The 17,716-nt window shown below is 67.7% G+C and overlaps 1 protein-coding gene across 2 annotated transcripts in view; it reads left to right on the forward strand.

The window, feature by feature from the left end:
- Nucleotides 1–17,716, forward strand: part of ITGB7 (integrin subunit beta 7) — a 28,127-nt gene that overhangs the window by 4,754 nt on the left and 5,657 nt on the right. For both annotated transcript variants that reach the window (XM_089774792.1, XM_089774793.1), the window contains exons 2-11: nt 2,922–3,006; nt 5,926–5,999; nt 9,592–9,793; nt 10,482–10,652; nt 10,993–11,234; nt 11,599–11,757; nt 12,915–13,010; nt 13,087–13,176; nt 14,182–14,322; nt 15,922–16,115. In XM_089774792.1, coding sequence (XP_089630918.1) covers nt 2,925–3,006; nt 5,926–5,999; nt 9,592–9,793; nt 10,482–10,652; nt 10,993–11,234; nt 11,599–11,757; nt 12,915–13,010; nt 13,087–13,176; nt 14,182–14,322; nt 15,922–16,115 — 1,451 coding nt within the window. In that variant the 5' untranslated portion in view covers nt 2,922–2,924. The remainder of the gene's footprint in view (nt 1–2,921; nt 3,007–5,925; nt 6,000–9,591; nt 9,794–10,481; nt 10,653–10,992; nt 11,235–11,598; nt 11,758–12,914; nt 13,011–13,086; nt 13,177–14,181; nt 14,323–15,921; nt 16,116–17,716) is intronic.

The following is a 17,716-nucleotide window of genomic DNA, read 5'->3' on the forward strand; positions in this document are numbered from 1 at the left end:
TCTGTGTGCATGTGTGTGTGCATGTCTGTGTGGGCGTGCCTGTGTGTCTGTGCCTCTGTGTGCATGTGTGTGTGCATGTCTGTGTGGGCGTGCCTGTGTGTCTGTGCCTCTGTGTGTGTGCTTGCCTGTGTGTGCGCTTGCCTCTGTGTGTCTGTGCCTCTGTGTGCATGTGTGTGTGCATGCCTGTGTGTGTGTGCGCTTGCCTCTGTGTGTCTGTGCCTCTGTGTGCGTGCCTGTGTGTCTGTGCCTCTGTGTGCATGTGTGTGCGCTTGCCTCTGTGTGTCTGTGTGTCTGTGCCTCTGTGTGCATGTGTGTGTGCTTGCCTGTGTCCGCTTGCCTGTGTGTGTCTGTGCCTCTGTGTGCATGTGTGTGTGCGTGCCTGTGTGTGTGCGCTTGCCTCTGTGTGTCTGTGCCTCTGTGTGCATGTGTGTGCGTGCCTGTGTGTCTGTGCCTCTGTGTGCAAGTGTGTGTGCGCTTGCCTCTGTGTGTCTGTGCCTCTGTCTGCATGTGTGTGTGCTTGCTTGTGTGTCTGTGCCTCTGTGTGCGCGTGCCTGTGTGTGCGCTTGCCTGTGTGTCTGTGCCTCTGTGTGCATGTGTGTGTGCTTGTCTGTATGTGTCTGTGCCTCTGTGTGCATGTGTGTGTGCATGTCTGTGTGTGCGTGCCTGTGTGTCTGTGCCTCTGTGTGCATGTGTGTGTGCTTGCCTGTGTGTGCGCTTGCCTCTGTGTGTCTGTGCCTCTGTGTGCATGTGTGTGTGCATGCCTGTGTGTGTGTGTGCGCTTGCCTCTGTGTGTCTGTGCCTCTGTGTGCATGTGTGTGTGCATGCCTGTGTGTGTGCGCTTGCCTCTGTGTCTGTGCCTCTGTGTGCATGTGTGTGCGTGCCTGTGTGTCTGTGCCTCTGTGTGCATGTGTGTGTGCGCTTGCCTCTGTGTGTCTGTGCCTCTGTGTGTCTGTGCCTCTGTGTGCATGTGTGTGTGCTTGCCTGTGTCCGCTTGCCTGTGTGTCTGTGCCTCTGTGTGCATGTGTGTGTGCGTGCCTGTGTGTGCTTGCCTGTGTGTGTCTGTGCCTGTGTGCATGTGTGTGTGCGTGCCTGTGTGTGCGCTTGCCTCTGTGTGTCTGTGCCTCTGTGTGCATGTGTGTGCATGCCTGTGTGTCTGTGCCTCTGTGTGCAAGTGTGTGCGCGCTTGCCTCTGTGTGTCTGTGCCTCTGTCTGCATGTGTGTGTGCTTGCCTGTGTGTCTGTGCCTCTGTGTGCATGTGTGGGTGCGTGCCTGTGTGTGCGCTTGCCTGTGTGTCTGTGCCTCTGTGTGCATGTGTGTGTGCTTGTCTGTGTGTGTCTGTGCCTCTGTGTGCATGTGTGTGTGCTTGTCTGTGTGTCTGTGCCTCTGTGTGCATGTGTGCGTGCGTGCCTGTGTGTGTGCTTGCCTGTGTGTCTGTGCCTCTGTGTGCATGTGTGTCTGTGTGTGCGTGCCTGTGTGTCTGTGCCTCTGTGTGCATGTGTGTGCGCTTGCCTGTGTGTCTGTGCCTCTGTGTGCATGTGTGTGTGCGTGCCTGTGTGTCTGTGCCTCTGTGTGCCTGTGTGTCTGTGCCTCTGTGTGCATGTGTGTCTGTGTGTGCGTGCCTGTGTGTCTGTGCCTCTGTGTGCATGTGTGTGTGCTTGCCTGTGTGTCTGTGCCTCTGTGTGCCTGTGTGTGTGCTTGTCTGTGTGTCTGTGCCTCTGTCTGCATGTGTGTGTGCTTGCCTGTGTGTCTGTGCCTGTGTGCATGTGTGTCTGTGTGTGCGTGCCTGTGTGTCTGTGCCTCTGTGTGCATGTGTGTGCCTCTGTGTGCATGTGTGTGCGTGTGCCTGTGTGTCTGTGCCTCTGTGTGCATGTGTGTCTGTGTGCATGTGTGTACCTCTGTGTGTGCCTCTATGTGCATGTGCATGTATGCGCTTCTGTGTGTGTCTGCGTGCATGTGAGCCTGCCTGCCTGCGTGCCTGCCTGCGTGTATGCATGTGTGCCTCTCTGTGTGTGTCTGTGGATCTGAGGAAGTGGGTCTGGCCCACGAAAGCTCATCATCTAATAAACCATCTCGTTAGTCTTTAAAGTGCTACATTGTCCTGCATTTTGCTGTGTGCCTATGTGTGCATGTGCATACGTGTGTGTGCCTGTGTGCATGTATGTGCCTCAGTGTGCATGTGCTTCTTTGTAAGTATGTGCCTCTGTGTGTGTGTGTGTGCCTCTGCATGTGTGCGCGCACCTATGGGTGCTCCTCTTTGTGTGTGCATGTGCCTCTGTGTGCACCCATGCAGGTCTGTGTGCGCGTGCATGTTTGTGTGTGTGTGCCTCTGTGCACATGTATGCGTGCGTGTGCCTCTGTGTGCGTGTATTCACGTGTGTGCCTCTGTGTGTTTGTGCACACATGTGCATGTGCCTGTGTGTGTTTATGTGCAGTCCACTGCCTGGGCGGGGGGGGGGCAGAGGGGATACTGAGGGACAAGGCGAGTTTACCATACTGCACCCCACATCCTGCCCGTCATTTGCCTCAACCCAGGGTTGTGAGAGATTCTGGGGGGTGTCTGTGGGGTTCCCTGCTGGAGGGGCTGTCACCCTGCCCAGAGCTGAATCCCTCCATGGGTTGGGCCCCATCCTGGAGCTACCTGGCCTCAGTGAGCTGTTCTAGGGAACCAGACAGGTGTTTGTGTGGGGGGAGAAGTGAAAGTCCCAAGGTTGGGGGGGGGGCTGGGCCATGCCCCTCCCACCCAGCACTTTCACTTCCCCCCAGCAGGGTGCCTGGGGAGGAGGGAGCAGCTGGTCAGTGCCTCTTTCTGGGCAGGAGACACCTGAGCCTGCGGAGGGGGGAAGGGTCAGCAGCAGGCCTGAGGGGTGTGGGGGGTGACCATCTTTCCCCCCACAACTGACCGGCTCTCCTCTATCTGCCAGGCCATGAGGGGCACCTGCCTTGTGGCGGGGCTGGGCCTTCTGCTGGCGCTGGCCCTGGGACAGGGAGAGACAGCACTGGAAGCAGGTAAGGAGAGAGGGCAGGGTGGAACACCCATGGGTGCAGGGGCAGGGACTGGAGGGGTCACTGACCTGTGTCCATCACTGACCCACCCACTGCTCCTGGGGAAGCACAGCACAGCTGTACAGACAGGCAGGTTGTGGGGAGAAGGGGTCTCGGCTATGGGGTTGTACAGTTGGGGGGCTGTGCAGGGGGCGTTGGGGTCAGGGGGTCTCAGTTGTGGGGTGGTACAGTTGGAGGGGTTACACGGGGGGGTTGTGGAGTGAGGGGTCTCGGCTGTGGGGTGGTACAGTCTGGGGGCTTGCACAGGGTGGTTGTGGAGTGAGGGGGTTTCCATTGTGGGGTGCTAGTCAGGGGGGTTGCACAGGGTGGTTGTGGAGTGAGGGGGTTTCCATTGTGGGGTGCTAGTCAGGGGGGTTGCACAGGGTGGTTGTGGAGTGAGGGGGTTTCCATTGTGGGGTGCTAGTCAGGGGCGTTGCACAGGGGGGTTGTGGAGTGAAGGGGTCTCGGCTGTGGGGTGGTACAGTGGGGGGGTGCACGGGGGGGTTGTGGGTCTCGGCTGTGGGGTGGTACAGTGGGGGGGTCGCACAAGGGGGTTGTGGAGTGAGAGGGTCGGGGCCTGTGGGGTGGTACAGTGGGGGGGTCGCACGGGGGGGTTGTGGAGTGAGGGGGTCTCGGCTGTGGGGTGGTACAGTGGGGGGGGTCGCACGGGGGGGTTGTGGAGTGAGGGGTCTCGGCTGTGGGGTGGTACAGTGGGGGGGTCGCATGGGGGGTTGTGGAGTGAGGGGGTCTCGGCTGTGGGGCAGTACAGTGGGGGGGTCGCACGGGGGGGTTGTGGAGTGAGGGGTCTCGGCTATGGGGTTGTACAGTTGGGGGGCTGTGCAGGGGGCGTTGGGGTCAGGGGGTCTCAGTTGTGGGGTGGTACAGTCGGAGGGGTTACACGGGGGGGTTGTGGAGTGAGGGGTCTCGGCTGTGGGGTGGTACAGTCTGGGGGCTTGCACAGGGTGGTTGTGGAGTGAGGGGGTTTCCATTGTGGGGTGCTAGTCAGGGGCGTTGCACAGGGGGGTTGTGGAGTGGGGGGTCTCGGCTGTGGGGTGGTACAGTGGGGGGGTCGCACGGGGGGGTTGTGGAGTGAGGGGGTCTCGGCTGTGGGGTGGTACAGTGGGGGGGTTGCACAAGGGGGTTGTGGAGTGAGGGGGTCTCGGCTGTGGGGTGGTACAGTGGGGGGGTCGCACAAGGGGGTTGTGGAGTGAGGGGTCGGGGCTGTGGGGTGGTACAGTGGGGGGGTCGCACGGGGGGGTTGTGGAGTGAGGGGGTCTCGGCTGTGGGGTGGTACAGTGGGGGGGTCGCACGGGGGGGTTGTGGAGTGAGGGGTCTCGGCTGTGGGGTGGTACAGTGGGGGGGTCGCATGGGGGGGTTGTGGAGTGAGGGGGTCTCGGCTGTGGGGTGGTACAGTGGGGGGGTCGCACGGGGGGGGGGGGGGTTGTGGAGTGAGGGGTCTCGGCTGTGGGGTGGTACAGTGGGGGGGTCGCACGGGGGGGTTGTGGAGTGAGGGGGTCTCGGCTGTGGGGTGGTACAGTGGGGGGGTCGCACGGGGGGGTTGTGGAGTGAGGGGTCTCGGCTGTGGGGTGGTACAGTGGGGGGGTCGCACGGGGGGGTTGTGGAGTGAGGGGTCTCGGCTGTGGGGTGGTACAGTGGGGGGGTCGCACGGGGGGGTTGTGGAGTGAGGGGTCTCGGCTGTGGGGGAGGGGGTCTCGGCTGTGGGGTGGTACAGTGGGGGGGGTCACACAGGGGGGTTGTGGAGTGAGGGGTCTCGGCTGTGGGGTGGTACAGTGGGGGGGTCGCACGGGGGGGTTGTGGAGTGAGGGGTCTCGGCTGTGGGGTGGTACAGTGGGGGGGGTCGCACGGGGGGGTTGTGGAGTGAGGGGTCTCGGCTGTGGGGGAGGGGGTCTCGGCTGTGGGGTGGTACAGTGGGGGGGTCACACAGGGGGGTTGTGGAGTGAGGGGGTCTCGGCTGTGGGGTGGTACAGTGGGGGGGTCACACGGGGGGGTTGTGGAGTGAGGGGTCTCGGCTGTGGGGTGGTACAGTGGGGGGGGTCACACGGGGGGGTTGTGGAGTGAGGGGTCTCGGCTGTGGGGTGGTACAGTGGGGGGGGTCACACGGGGGGGTTGTGGAGTGAGGGGTCTCGGCTGTGGGGTGGTACAGTGGGGGGGTCGCACGGGGGGGTTGTGGAGTGAGGGGTCTCGGCTGTGGGGTGGTACAGTGGGGGGGTCGCACGGGGGGGTTGTGGAGTGAGGGGTCTCGGCTGTGGGGGAGGGGGTCTCGGCTGTGGGGTGGTACAGTGGGGGGGTCACACAGGGGGGTTGTGGAGTGAGGGGTCTCGGCTGTGGGGTGGTACAGTGGGGGGTCGCACGGGGGGGTTGTGGAGTGAGGGGGTCTCGGCTGTGGGGTGGTACAGTGGGGGGGTCGCACGGGGGGGTTGTGGAGTGAGGGGTCTCGGCTGTGGGGGAGGGGGTCTCGGCTGTGGGGTGGTACAGTGGGGGGGTCACACAGGGGGGTTGTGGAGTGAGGGGGTCTCGGCTGTGGGGTGGTACAGTGGGGGGGTCGCACGGGGGGGTTGTGGAGTGAGGGGTCTCGGCTGTGGGGTGGTACAGTGGGGGGTCGCACGGGGGGGTTGTGGAGTGAGGGGTCTCGGCTGTGGGGGAGGGGGTCTCGGCTGTGGGGTGGTACAGTGGGGGGGTCACACAGGGGGGTTGTGGAGTGAGGGGGTCTCGGCTGTGGGGTGGTACAGTGGGGGGGTCACACGGGGGGGTTGTGGAGTGAGGGGTCTCGGCTGTGGGGGAGGGGGGGGTCTCTCGGCTGTGGGGGAGGGGTGCCGCGCTGCAGGCGAGGGGGGGTAACTCGGTCTCCCCCATTCTCTGCAGGCTCCTGCCAGCCCCGCGCCTCCTGCCGTGACTGTATCCGCTCCCGGCCCGGCTGCGCCTGGTGCAAGTCGCTGGTAAGTGCCGGGGGGGGTTGGGGGGGAGGCGGCTCATTGAGCAGCCCCCTCCCCCTCCCCCTCCCCCTCCCGCCCCGGCCCTGGTTGTGCTGGGCTGTGGGGGCACGTGGGGGGAATCTTCTGCTCCCCCCGGCTCCCAAGGAACCTCCACTCTGGGCGCCCCCCCCCCCCCCCCCCCCGCCCCATCCAGACACAACTACCCCGGGGCCGCGAGAACCGCCCCGCCCGAAGTGACTCGGGTCCCGACTGTGGCCTCTGGTTCACCCTCGGCCCTTTCCTGTTCCCTCCGCGAGCTCGTGAGAACAACAAGCTGAGTCAGGCAGACTCATCCCGGGCCGCCCCGGTGCCCTGCGCTCCCGCCCCGCAGCCCCCCCCCCCCCGGTGCCCCGCGCTCCCGCCCCGCCCCCCCCCGTGCCCCGCACTCCCGCCCCGCAGCCCCCCCCGTGCCCCGCACTCCCGCCCCGCAGCCCCCCGCCCCCCCGGTGCCCCGCAGCCCCCCCCCCCGGTGCCCCGCACTCCCGCCCCGCAGCCCCCCCCGGTGCCCCGCACTCCCGCCCCGCAGCCCCCCCCCCCCCCGTGCCCCGCCCCCCCCCCGCAGCCCCCCCCCGGTGCCCCTCAGTCCCGCCCCGCCCCCCCCCCCGGCAGTCCCGCCCCGCCCCCCCCCCCCCGGTGCCCTGCACTCCCGCCCCGCAGCCCCCCCCGGTGCCCCGCACTCCCGCCCCGCAGCCCCCCCGGTGCCCCGCACTCCCGCCCCGCAGCCCCCCCCCCCCGGTGCCCTGCACTCCCGCCCCGCAGCCCCCCCCGGTGCCCCGCACTCCCGCCCCGCAGCCCCCCCAGCCCCGACCCCGCCCCGCAGCCCCCCCCGGTGCCCCGCACTCCCGCCCCACAGCCCCCCCCCCGCCCCGCACTCCCGCCCCCCCCCCCCGGTGCCCCGCACTCCCGCCCCACAGCCCCCCCCCGGTGCCCCGCACTCCCGCCCCGCAGCCCCCCCCCGTGCCCCGCACTCCCGCCCCGCAGCCCCGCCAGCCCGACCCTGCCCTCTCCCGGTGCCCCTCGCTCCCGCCCCGCAGCCCCCCCCCCCCCCCTCCCGCGGCCCCCCCCCCCGGTGCCCTGCACTCCCGCCCCGCAGCCCCCCCCCCCCGGTGCCCCGCACTCCCGCCCCACAGCCCCCCCCAGTGCCCCCCTCCCGCCCCGCAGCCCCCCCCGGTGCCCCGCACTCCCGCCCCGCAGGCCCCCCCCCCCCGTGCCCCGCACTCCCGCCCCGCATTCCCGCCTCGCCGGCCCGGCGCTGCCCCCTCCGCCCGGTGCCCCGCACTCCCACCCCGCAGCCCCGCCAGCCCTACCCTGCCCTCTCCCGGTGCCCCTCGCTCCCGCCCCACAGCCCCTGCTGACCCGGTCCCCCTCCCCGGTGCCCTTCGCTCCCGGCCTGGCCCGGCCCAGCCCTGCCCCCGTGCGAGCAGGCACCACTGAGCGCTGAGGTTTGGGTCCGGGATGTGAACGCCCAAGGGAGGCCGCGAGAAGCGCATCCCGGGCCCCTCCCCGGGAAATCTGAGGTCCCAGATTTGGTCCTAGGAGCGCCCAGCAAAGGGGCTTCCTGGCTCCCACAGGGCAGGACTTGTCCCCTCCTGCATAGCTGGGTGTGGGGCCGGGGGGGCAGCTGGGTGTGGGGCCGGGGTTCCTGCAGCTGGGTGTGGGGCGGGGGGGCAGCTGGGTGTGGGGCCAGGGTTCCTGCAGCTGGGTGTGGGGCCGGGGTTCCTGCAGCTGGGTGTGGGGCAGGGGGGCAGCTGGGTGTGGGGCCAGGGTTCCTGCAGCTGGGTGTGGGGCGGGGGGGCAGCTGGGTGTGGGGCCAGGGTTCCTGCAGCTGGGTGTGGGGCCGGGGTTCCCGCAGCTGGGTGTGGGGCCGGGGTTCCTGCAGCTGGGTGTGGGGCGGGGGGGCAGCTGGGTGTGGGGCCGGGGTTCCCGCAGCTGGGTGTGGGGCCGGGGTTCCCGCAGCTGGGTGTGGGGCGGGGGCATTTCTGCACTGGTTGTGGGGGGGAGGCAGATTTCGGAAGCGGCGCAGGGGGAGGAGGCCTTGTCCCTCCCAAGCTGGGAAGGGTGCTCCCAGCAGCGGGGGCGGGGGTCTCGGACTACCCCCCACCGCTTGGGGCCTCCGGCGGTGCAGCCAGCTCTGCCTCCAAAGCCCAGCAGCGAGGGGCGATCCCGCCCCCTTGAGCAGCTTAACCCCCTCTCCTGGGGGGGCAGGACCCCGCAGTTATGGCACCGGGACGTTTCATCTGAAGACACGAAACTGACCAATTGGCCTATGGCCCTGCCATTGGGCATCACGGGTGTGAATTCGGCAGGACCCGACCAGTGTCCCTCTTACAGGGCCCCCAGGCCGGTCAGACCCTGGGGGCTCCGCAGTCTGGGTCCAGCCCCCTCCCCCTCCGTGCGATGGGTAGGTGCCCTGGCGGAAATCCTCTCGGGTGCATTATCCCGGGGGGGGGGGGTGTCCCAGCTGGCGGGTGACTGCAGCTCACCACATCCTGCCACCCAGCAGGGCAGGAAGCCGGGGGGCGGGAGGGATCTCCGAGCGCGAGGGGGTCGTATAACTTAACAGTGCCGCCCCCCCCTCGCCCCTCCCGGCTGAGGGACAGCACAGGCAGGCAGATGGAGGGAAACTGAGGCACGAGGAGGTGGCAAGTCAGTGACAGAAGTGGGAAAAGATCCCAGACTGCTCTGTGCTAACCCACTAGACCCCCCCCCCCCCCGCTTGACCCAGGGCTAGAGCCTGGCTCGGCTTTGCCTCTAAGCACTCCCGCCACGGGGTCTGGCCAGATGTGCCGGTGGAGCACGGAGCCGTTCTCACAGTGACCTGGGATCCCTGCCTCCTGGCGCCGACAGCCCTGGGCCCCAGCCACTGGGCCACACAGACCTGCCCTCACCTGCCCGGAGCAGCTGCTGGCGAGGACTGGAACAGCAGACTCCCGGAGCAGATCCCGCTGTCTCCCTTCTTGCCTGCCCTGGGGCCCTCCCTGGCGTGGCGGTGGCAGGAATGGCTCCCATGCCTCCCAGCCGGGGACTGGGGCAACTTCTTGGCAGGAGAGGATAAAAGACCTACTCTCGCTGCTGGCGGAGGGAGCGCTCCCGTAGCGCCGGCCGGAGCCTGCGGAATGTGTGGGGGGCGGGGAGTCAGGCCATTCACAAAGGGCTCGGGGAGGAGGCGATGGTGAATGCCCCCAGCCCCCACCCGACGGCTGCTCATATTGCGGTTTGTCACCTGGAGCAACAGGAAACCATCAGTGACAAACAGACGAGATAAACGCCACCAGCAGCGCGTCTCACACGTCCCGGGGGAGGGGCAACAGGCAGGGGGGTCCCGCCGGATTACACCCTGGCTGGGAGGCTTGGGACCTGGAGGGCGCCCTCTTCTGGGCAAAAGGGGCCTGCGGCTGCCCCCCGCAGCTCGCCAGTGGTCCCAGAGCTGATGGGCGAGGGGGCTGGGCAGAGGGTGATGGCCGCCAGTGGGGCGGGACGAGGTCCGCGGGGCACTTGGGGGGCAGACTGGGGGGAGGTGCCCCCAGCTGCCCAGGCTCCTCTCCTCCCTCTGCAGAACTTCACCAAGGCGGGCGAGTCGGATGCCGCGCGCTGCTCCACGCCGGACGAGCTGGCCCGTCGGGGCTGTGCCCTGGGGGACGTGGTCACACCCCAGAGCCAGCAGCAGGTCCTGGAGGACGCGCCCCTGAGCGACCGTGCTGAGCAGGAGCCGGTGACCCAGCTGGCCCCCCAGAGGATTGCCCTGTGGCTCCGACCCGGTGGGTCCCGCTGGGGCTTGGACTTGGCAGGGGGAAGCTGGTGGTGGGGCCCAGGCCCCATGTCAGGCTGGGCCTCAGTGTAGTGCTGGGAACCCCCTGGGAAGCTCCATCTTCTGCCTCCTGAATCCCGTGCCTGGCCCACCCGAGCCGACGTGCCCGCGTGGACTCACAGGTCAGCTGGTGCCCAGGCCCGGCCACTGGCAAGATGCCAGTCAGATGCAGAGCCCCTCAGCCCCCCGAGGCCATGAGGTGCTGCCGAGGGACGATGGGGAGATAGCGGAGAGACGGGGTTGTGTGGAGGGGGCAGGGCACTGGATGAGCTACCAGGAGGTGGGTGGATGCAGGGGTGGGGGATGGATGGAGAAGTGAGGGATGGGGAGAGGGGAAGAGGTGGGGGATGGATGGGGTGGGAGCTGGGGGTGGGCGATGGACGAGGGGCGGTAGGGAGCAGGAGGGGAGAGGTGGGGAATGGGCAGGTAGCTGGATGGAGTGGTGGGGGATGGATGGAGCAATGGGGGGGGAACAATGGGGGATAGGGATGGGGGATGGGTAGGTAGATATAGGGGTGCAGTGGGGGATGGGCAAGTAGCTGAAGGCAGGGGTGAGGGCTGGAAGAAGGGTCTCCCCCCAAGATCCCAGCCTTGCAGCCTGTTCTCTTGCTGAGCCGGGTCCTTGGCTCCCCCCACAGGAGAGCAGAGCAGCTTCTCGGTGCGGTTCAAGCGGGCTGAGGGCTACCCTGTGGACCTGTACTACCTCATGGACCTGTCCTACTCCATGAAGGACGATCTGGAGAACATCAAGAAGCTCGGCAGCGACCTGCTGGCTGCACTCAGGAACGTCACCAAGTCTGTGAAGATTGGTAGGAAGCGGTGCCCGCCACAGGGCCACGCCCCCCGTGCCCCGAGATCCCGCTGCTCTCCACACCTTATGGGGTGATGCTCTCCCCTTCTCACTCTTTGCTCCCCCCATGGAGTGTGGATGGAAGCCACAAGCTGTGGAACCTGGCCCCACAGCCAGAGCCCTGTGGGGCTGGAGGCAGCAGTGGGTGAAGGTGGGGCAGGGTGGGGGATGGAGGGTTTAGTGGTCAGAGCAGAGTGCTCCTGGGTTCTGTATCTTACCCCAGGAGGAGGAGGGCTTGGGGGGCATAGAGTCCATCTGTGGGGCAGCCCTTGACTCCATTGCTGCCTCTGCCCTGTCAGGTTTTGGCTCCTTCGTGGACAAGATGGTCCTGCCGTACGTCAGCACGGTGCCTGCCAAGCTGCGGAACCCCTGCCCTGACCGCTACGAGCAGTGCGACTCGCCCGTCAGCTTCCGCCACGTGTTGCAGCTCACCGACAACGCCAGCGAATTCGAGAGCCACGTGAGCCGGGTGCGCATCTCCGGCAACCTGGACTCACCCGAGGGCGGCTTTGATGCCATCATGCAGGTGGCCGTGTGTGAGGTGAGCTGGGGGATGCCGGTCGGAGGCGTGTGCTGGGGCAGGGGAGTTTGGGCATTTCCTGCCTTTTCATTAGCTCCCAGTATGCTAACAGCTGTTGGAGTGCACAAGTGTGCAAAGGTGTGTGTGCATTACATGGGTGTACATGTGTGCACATGGGCGTGAGCACTCGTGATTGGTGCTGTGTGCGTGATGTGACTGCACACGGGGACCGGTGCATGCATAAGAATGTGCATTGCTAGGGGGGTGATGTGAGCACACGCACACGCATGTGCCCAGGGGGCTGTAAATGCAGGGGCATGAGTGGGTGTGTGCAGGGACTGGTGAGCAGCCACGTACCTGCTCACCCCACCCCCCACCTTCCCAGGAGCAGATTGGCTGGCGGAAAGTGACGCGCCTGCTGGTCTTCACGTCAGACGACGTCTTCCACACAGCGGGGGATGGCAAATTGGGTGGCATCTACCTCCCCAATGACAGCAAGTGCCACCTCGATGCCAGCGGCCTCTACAACACAAGCCACCTCTACGTAGGTGTCCCCCCCCCCCCCGGGATGGCCCCTGGGCGATGGCCCCTGGGCGATGGCTATGCCCTGTCCGAGAGAGGGTGCAGCCTGCATGCCAGGGTTCCCAGGCACCCAGAGCCGGCCCCAGGCCTGCCGCTGCAGCCTCCCCCATGACGACTGTAGCGGGACCGGTCCCTCCTGGGGCCCACAGGCCAGGACTCTTACTGAGTGACCTTAGCCTTTGGGCAGCTGCTCCCTCCCCACACCTGGCTTCTCAGCTGTGACAGCCTTGCCAGGGACCCCCCTCTTGTAGGCAGGGATTTGATTTTACCTGCTGCTTGCACTTCTCCTCGCTGGCGTCCAGGGTGTCATTTCAGACCAGGTCTCCACTGTGCTAAGGTCCTTTTGAACTAATACCCTGCCCTCCAGCCCGCTTGCAGCTCCTCTGAGCTTGGGGGGCTCGTATGCTGCCTCTCCGCTCCGCTATCCACGACATTAGTGCACATAGTGACATACTGGACCCTGGCATGACGCCCTTAGCTCTGCCCTTTGTTTGACGTGACCCATCTGTAGCTACTTGCTGAGGCTGGGTTTTCGATCATCGGTGCCCTGGCCCTATAGTCATTTAATGGAAGTTGCCAGCTCCTGCGTTGCTTATGAGAAGTTCATGTGGGCAGTGCGGACTCAAGCCAGGCAGTGGGCGTGCGACGAATGCACGGCCCGGCACACCGAGCACCTTAAAGCTGCAATTGGGCGTGCAGCACCTGAGAATAGCTCTAAGGGGCGGCCCCGGGCGTGCGGCACCTGATGGCGGCTCTAAGGGGCACAGCACGGCGCCCCCCATAGGTTGGCGCCCCGGGCAGCAGCCAGGCTAGCCCCCCCCAGTCCGGCCCTGCACGTGAAATGGGGCGAGAAGCCATATGAAAGCCAAGCTACAGCACAGGCAGCGTCCCTGATACATTTATTCTTCTCCAACCCGCTGGGGCCTCAGCTGACCCCCACGACCCCCAGAGCTAATTGCTAGGGCTTCTGAGGGTACGTCAGCTAGATCCTCGGGCTGCCCGACCCTGGGCTCTGGCATAGGTGCTGGGAGGGAGGAGACAGAGCCCGGACTCCTGGGTTCAACTCCTGCTTGGACACCTCCCTGTGCAGTGACAGGCAGGTGCGGCCTCTCTCTGCAGGATTACCCTTCGGTGGGGCACCTGGCCCAGGTGCTCTCAGACTCTAACATCCAGCCCATCTTTGCCGTCACCGGCTCCACGCTGCCCGTGTACCAGGTGAGCACGGGAGGGGTGGGCAGAGCTGGGGGTGGGGAGTTTGTTCACTCACTGACCCAGCCTCTGCCCCCGGCAGGAGCTGAGCAAGTTGATCCCCAAGTCGGTGGTGGGGGAGCTGAAGGAGGATTCCAGCAATGTGGTGCAGCTCATCTCTGATGCCTACAATGTGAGTGATGGGGGTGAGTGATGGGTGTGTGGGGGGGATGTGATAGGTGTGTGTGGTGAGCGACGGTGGTGTGGGGGGATGTGATTGGTGTGTGTGTGTGTCATGGGGGCGTGAGCGACGAGGGTGTGTGATGGGGTATGGGGGGGATGTGATGGGGGATGTGATAGGTGTGTGTGGTGAGCGACGGTGGTGTGGGGGGATGTGATTGGTGTGTGTGTGTCATGGGGGCGTGAGCGACGAGGGTGTGTGATGGGGTATGGGGGGATGTGATGGGGGTGAGTGATGGGTGTGTGGGGGGGATGTGATAGGTGTGTGTGGTGAGCGACGGTGGTGTGGGGGGATGTGATAGGTGTGTGTGGTGAGCGACGGTGGTGTGGGGGGATGTGATTGGTGTGTGTGTGTCATGGGGGCGTGAGCGACGAGGGTGTGTGATGGGGTATGGGGGGATGTGTGTGTGTGTCATGGGGGCGTGAGCGACGAGGGTGTGTGATGGGGTATGGGGGGGTGAAGGGTGATGGGGGTGAGTGATGGGTGTGTGGGGGGGATGTGATAGGTGTGTGTGGTGAGCGACGGTGGTGTGGGGGGATGTGATTGGTGTGTGTGTGTCATGGGGGCGTGAGCGACGAGGGTGTGTGATGGGGTATGGGGGGATGTGATGGGGGTGTGAGTGATGGGGGTGGGTGGGTGTGTGTGATGGGGTGTGGCTTTGGGTTTCCAGGGATCCTTGCAGGTCTCCTCCCACCCAGCACATCCTTTCAGGGCTCCCTTCCGGCCTGGGCCCCCGTGCGTGGGCTCCATGGTACTCATGAGTGAGGTGGTGGGCCTGGGGGGTTGTGGCCTAGTGGCCGGAGCAGAGGGTCTGGGAGCCAGGGCGGGCGGAGGGCTGGCTACCCAGCTGGCTGAGGGCCTGCAAAGGCTGGGGGGGGGCAGGAGTGGGCGTGCGGCTGCTGGAGCTGGAGAGGCAGGCGGGTGAGTGAAGGAGGGTCCCTGTGCCCCTCTCCGCAGAGCCTGTCCTCCACCGTGAACCTGGAGAACTCCCAGCTGCCACCCGGCGTGAGCGTGGACTACGAGTCGCACTGTGGGGGCGTCTCCCGCCCCCTCGGGGGCCAAGCCAGGGGCTGCTCTGACGTCCGCATCAACCAGCTGGTGAGCCCCCCCTACAGCATACACTGAGCCCTGGGGCCCTGGGGATCCCCTGCTGAGCCCCCACAGCCTGGCCCCACCCCGGGGGTTGGGAGGGCAACCCGGCTAGTCTGTCCTTGGGCTAGTTCCGGGCAGTATTAGACAGGCGGAGGCATGGGGGAAGGGGCAGGCCAGCTGAGGGCTGGGGCCTTCGGAGTCCAGTGAGGGGGGGAGTGATGGGGGGCCTGGTCAAGGTGGGGGGAAGGGAAGGCTAGCTCAGTGCGGGGAGGGAATCCCAGTAAGGGGTGGAAGGTGGCTGGTGGGGTGGGGGGGCTGTGGATCCCTGTGAGGGGAAGGAGCCCAGTGAGAGGAGGGAGAGGATGGCTGCATGGGGAGGGCTGGGGAGCCTGGGGAGTGGTGGTGGGGGGAGTGACTGGGCAGCCTGGGGAGGGGAGGGAGTGGCCGGCTCCATGGGGAGGGCTGGGGAGCCTGGGGAGTGGTGGTGGGGGTGGCTGGCGGGGCTGGGGGGGGAGGGAGCGGCCGGCTCCATGGGGAGGGCTGGGGAGTGGTGGTGGGGGGGGCTGGGGGGGGAGGGAGCGGCCGGCTCCATGGGGAGGGCTGGGGAGTGGGGTGGGGGGGGCTGGGGGGGGAGGGAGCGGCCGGCTCCATGGGGAGGGCTGGGGAGTGGTGGTGGGGGGGGCTGGGGGGGGAGGGAGCGGCCGGCTCCATGGGGAGGGCTGGGGAGTGGTGGTGGGGGGGGCTGGGGGGGGAGGGAGCGGCCGGCTCCATGGGGAGGGCTGGGGAGTGGTGGTGGGGGGGGCTGGGGGGGGAGGGAGCGGCCGGCTCCATGGGGAGGGCTGGGGAGTGGTGGAGGGGGGGGCTGGGGGGGGAGGGAGCGGCCGGCTCCATGGGGAGGGCTGGGGAGTGGTGGTGGGGGGGGCTGGGGGGGGAGGGAGCGCCCGGCTCCATGGGGAGGGCTGGGGAGTGGTGGAGGGGGGGGCTGGGGGGGGAGGGAGCGCCCGGCTCCATGGGGAGGGCTGGGGGGGGGTGGGGGGGGCTGGGGGGGGAGGGAGCGGCCGGCTCCATGGGGAGCCTGGGGAGTGGTGGTGGGGGGGTGGGGGGCTGGCGGGGCTGGGGGGAGGGTGGTGGGGGTGGCTGGGGGGGAGGGAGCGCCCGGCTCCATGGGGAGGGCTGGGGAGTGGTGGTGGGGGCGGCTGGGGGGGCTGGGGGGGGAGGGAGCGGCCGGCTCCATGGGGAGCCTGGGGAGTGGTGGTGGGGGTGGGGGGGGGCTGGGGAGGGCGGGGCTGGGGGGGGAGGGAGCGCCCGGCTCCATGGGGAGCCTGGGGAGTGGTGGTGGGGGCGGCTGGGGGGCTGGGGGGGGAGGGAGCGCCCGGCTCCATGGGGAGGGCTGGGGAGTGGTGGGGGGGTGGCTGGGGGGCTGGGGGGGGAGGGAGCGCCCGGCTCCATGGGGAGCCTGGGGAGTGGTGGTGGGGGCGGCTGGGGGGCTGGGGGGGAGGGAGCGGCCGGCTCTGGGGTGCAGGGGGCAGGGTCCTTGCTTTGCTCTGGGCCGCAGGGCAGAGCGGAGGGGGCTGGTGTCACCCCGGCCTGTGCCCGTCTCCCCAGGTGAATTTCACGGTGCGGGTGAGGGCCGACGCCTGCCTCCAGGGACAGCACAACTTCACCCTGCGGGTGCTGGGCGTCGGCGAGGTGGTGCAGGTGGAGCTGCGGACGCTGTGCGACTGCCCCTGCGGCCCGCCCGAGCCCCACGCCCCTCACTGCAGCAGGGGCCACGGCAACCTCACCTGCGGGGTCTGCAAGTAAAGCCCTGCCCAGACACTGGGGGGGAGGCCAGTGGGCAGACGGGGCAGAGGGACGGGGGGCAGAGAGGTGGGGGGCAGTAGGAAGGGAGGCAGACGGGGCAGAGGGACGGGGGGCAGAGAGGTGGGGGGCAGTAGGAAGGGAGGCAGACGGGGCAGAGGGACGGGGGGGGGTGGGGGGCAGAGAAGGTGGGGGGGGGGGGGGCAGTAGGAAGGGAGGCAGACGGGGCAGAGGGACGGGGGGCAGAGAGGTGGGGGGCAGTAGGAAGGGAGGCAGACGGGGCAGAGGGACGGGGGGCAGAGAGGTGGGGGGCAGTAGGAAGGGAGGCAGACGGGGCAGAGGGACGGGGGGCAGAGAGGTGGGGGGCAGAGGAGGTGGGGGGCGGGGGGCAGAGAGGTGGGGGGCAGTAGGAAGGGAGGCAGACGGGGGCAGAGGGACGGGGGGCAGAGAGGTGGGGGGCAGTAGGAAGGGAGGCAGATGGGGCAGAGGGACGGGGGGCAGAGAGGTGGGGGGCAGTAGGAAGGGAGGCAGACGGGGCAGAGGGACGGGGGCAGAGAGGTGGGGGGCAGTAGGAAGGGAGGCAGACTGGGGCAGAGGGACGGGGGGCAGAGAGGTGGGGGGCAGTAGGAAGGGAGGCAGACGGGGCAGAGGGACGGGGGCAGAGAGGTGGGGGGCAGTAGGAAGGGAGGCAGACTGGGGCAGAGGGACGGGGGGTAGAGAGGTGGGGGGCAGTAGGAAGGGAGGCAGACTGGGGCAGAGGGACGGGGGGCAGAGAGGTGGGGGGCAGTAGGAAGGGAGGCAGACTGGGGCAGAGGGACGGGGGGCAGAGAGGTGGGGGGCAGTAGGAAGGGAGGCAGACGGGGCAGAGGGACGGGGGGCAGAGAGGTGGGGGGCAGTAGGAAGGGAGGCAGACTGGGGCAGAGGGACGGGGGGGTAGAGAGGTGGGGGGCAGTAGGAAGGGAGGCAGACGGGGCAGAGGGACGGGGGCAGAGAGGTGGGGGGCAGTAGGAAGGGAGGCAGACTGGGGCAGAGGGACGGGGGGGTAGAGAGGTGGGGGGCAGTAGGAAGGGAGGCAGATGGGGCAGAGGGACAGGGGGGGGGTAGAGAGGTGGGGGGCAGTAGGAAGGGAGGCAGACGGGGCAGAGGGACGGGGGGCAGAGAGCTGCGGGGCAGTAGGAAGGGAGGCAGACGGGGCAGAGGGACGGGGGGCAGAGAGCTGCGGGGCAGTAGGATGGGAGGCAGACGGGGCAGAGGGACGGGGGGCAGAGAGGTGGGGGGCAGTAGGAAGGGAGGCAGACTGGGGCAGAGGGACGGGGGGGCAGAGAGGTGGGGGGCAGTAGGAAGGGAGGCAGACTGGGGCAGAGGGACGGGGGGTAGAGAGGTGGGGGGCAGTAGGAAGGGAGGCAGACGGGGCAGAGGGACGGGGGGCAGAGAGCTGCGGGGCAGAGAGGTGGGGGGCAGTAGGAAGGGAGGCAGACGGGGCAGAGGGACGGGGGGCAGAGAGCTGCGGGGCAGTAGGACGGGAGGCGGACGGGGCAGAGGGACGGGGGGCAGAGAGCTGCGGGGCAGTAGGACGGGAGGCAGACTGGGGCAGTAGGAC

The sequence above is a fragment of the Pelodiscus sinensis genome, chromosome 31, assembly GCF_052426305.1.
Source record: "Pelodiscus sinensis isolate ZL-2025 chromosome 31, ASM5242630v1, whole genome shotgun sequence".
Classification (NCBI taxonomy): domain Eukaryota; kingdom Metazoa; phylum Chordata; order Testudines; family Trionychidae; genus Pelodiscus; species Pelodiscus sinensis.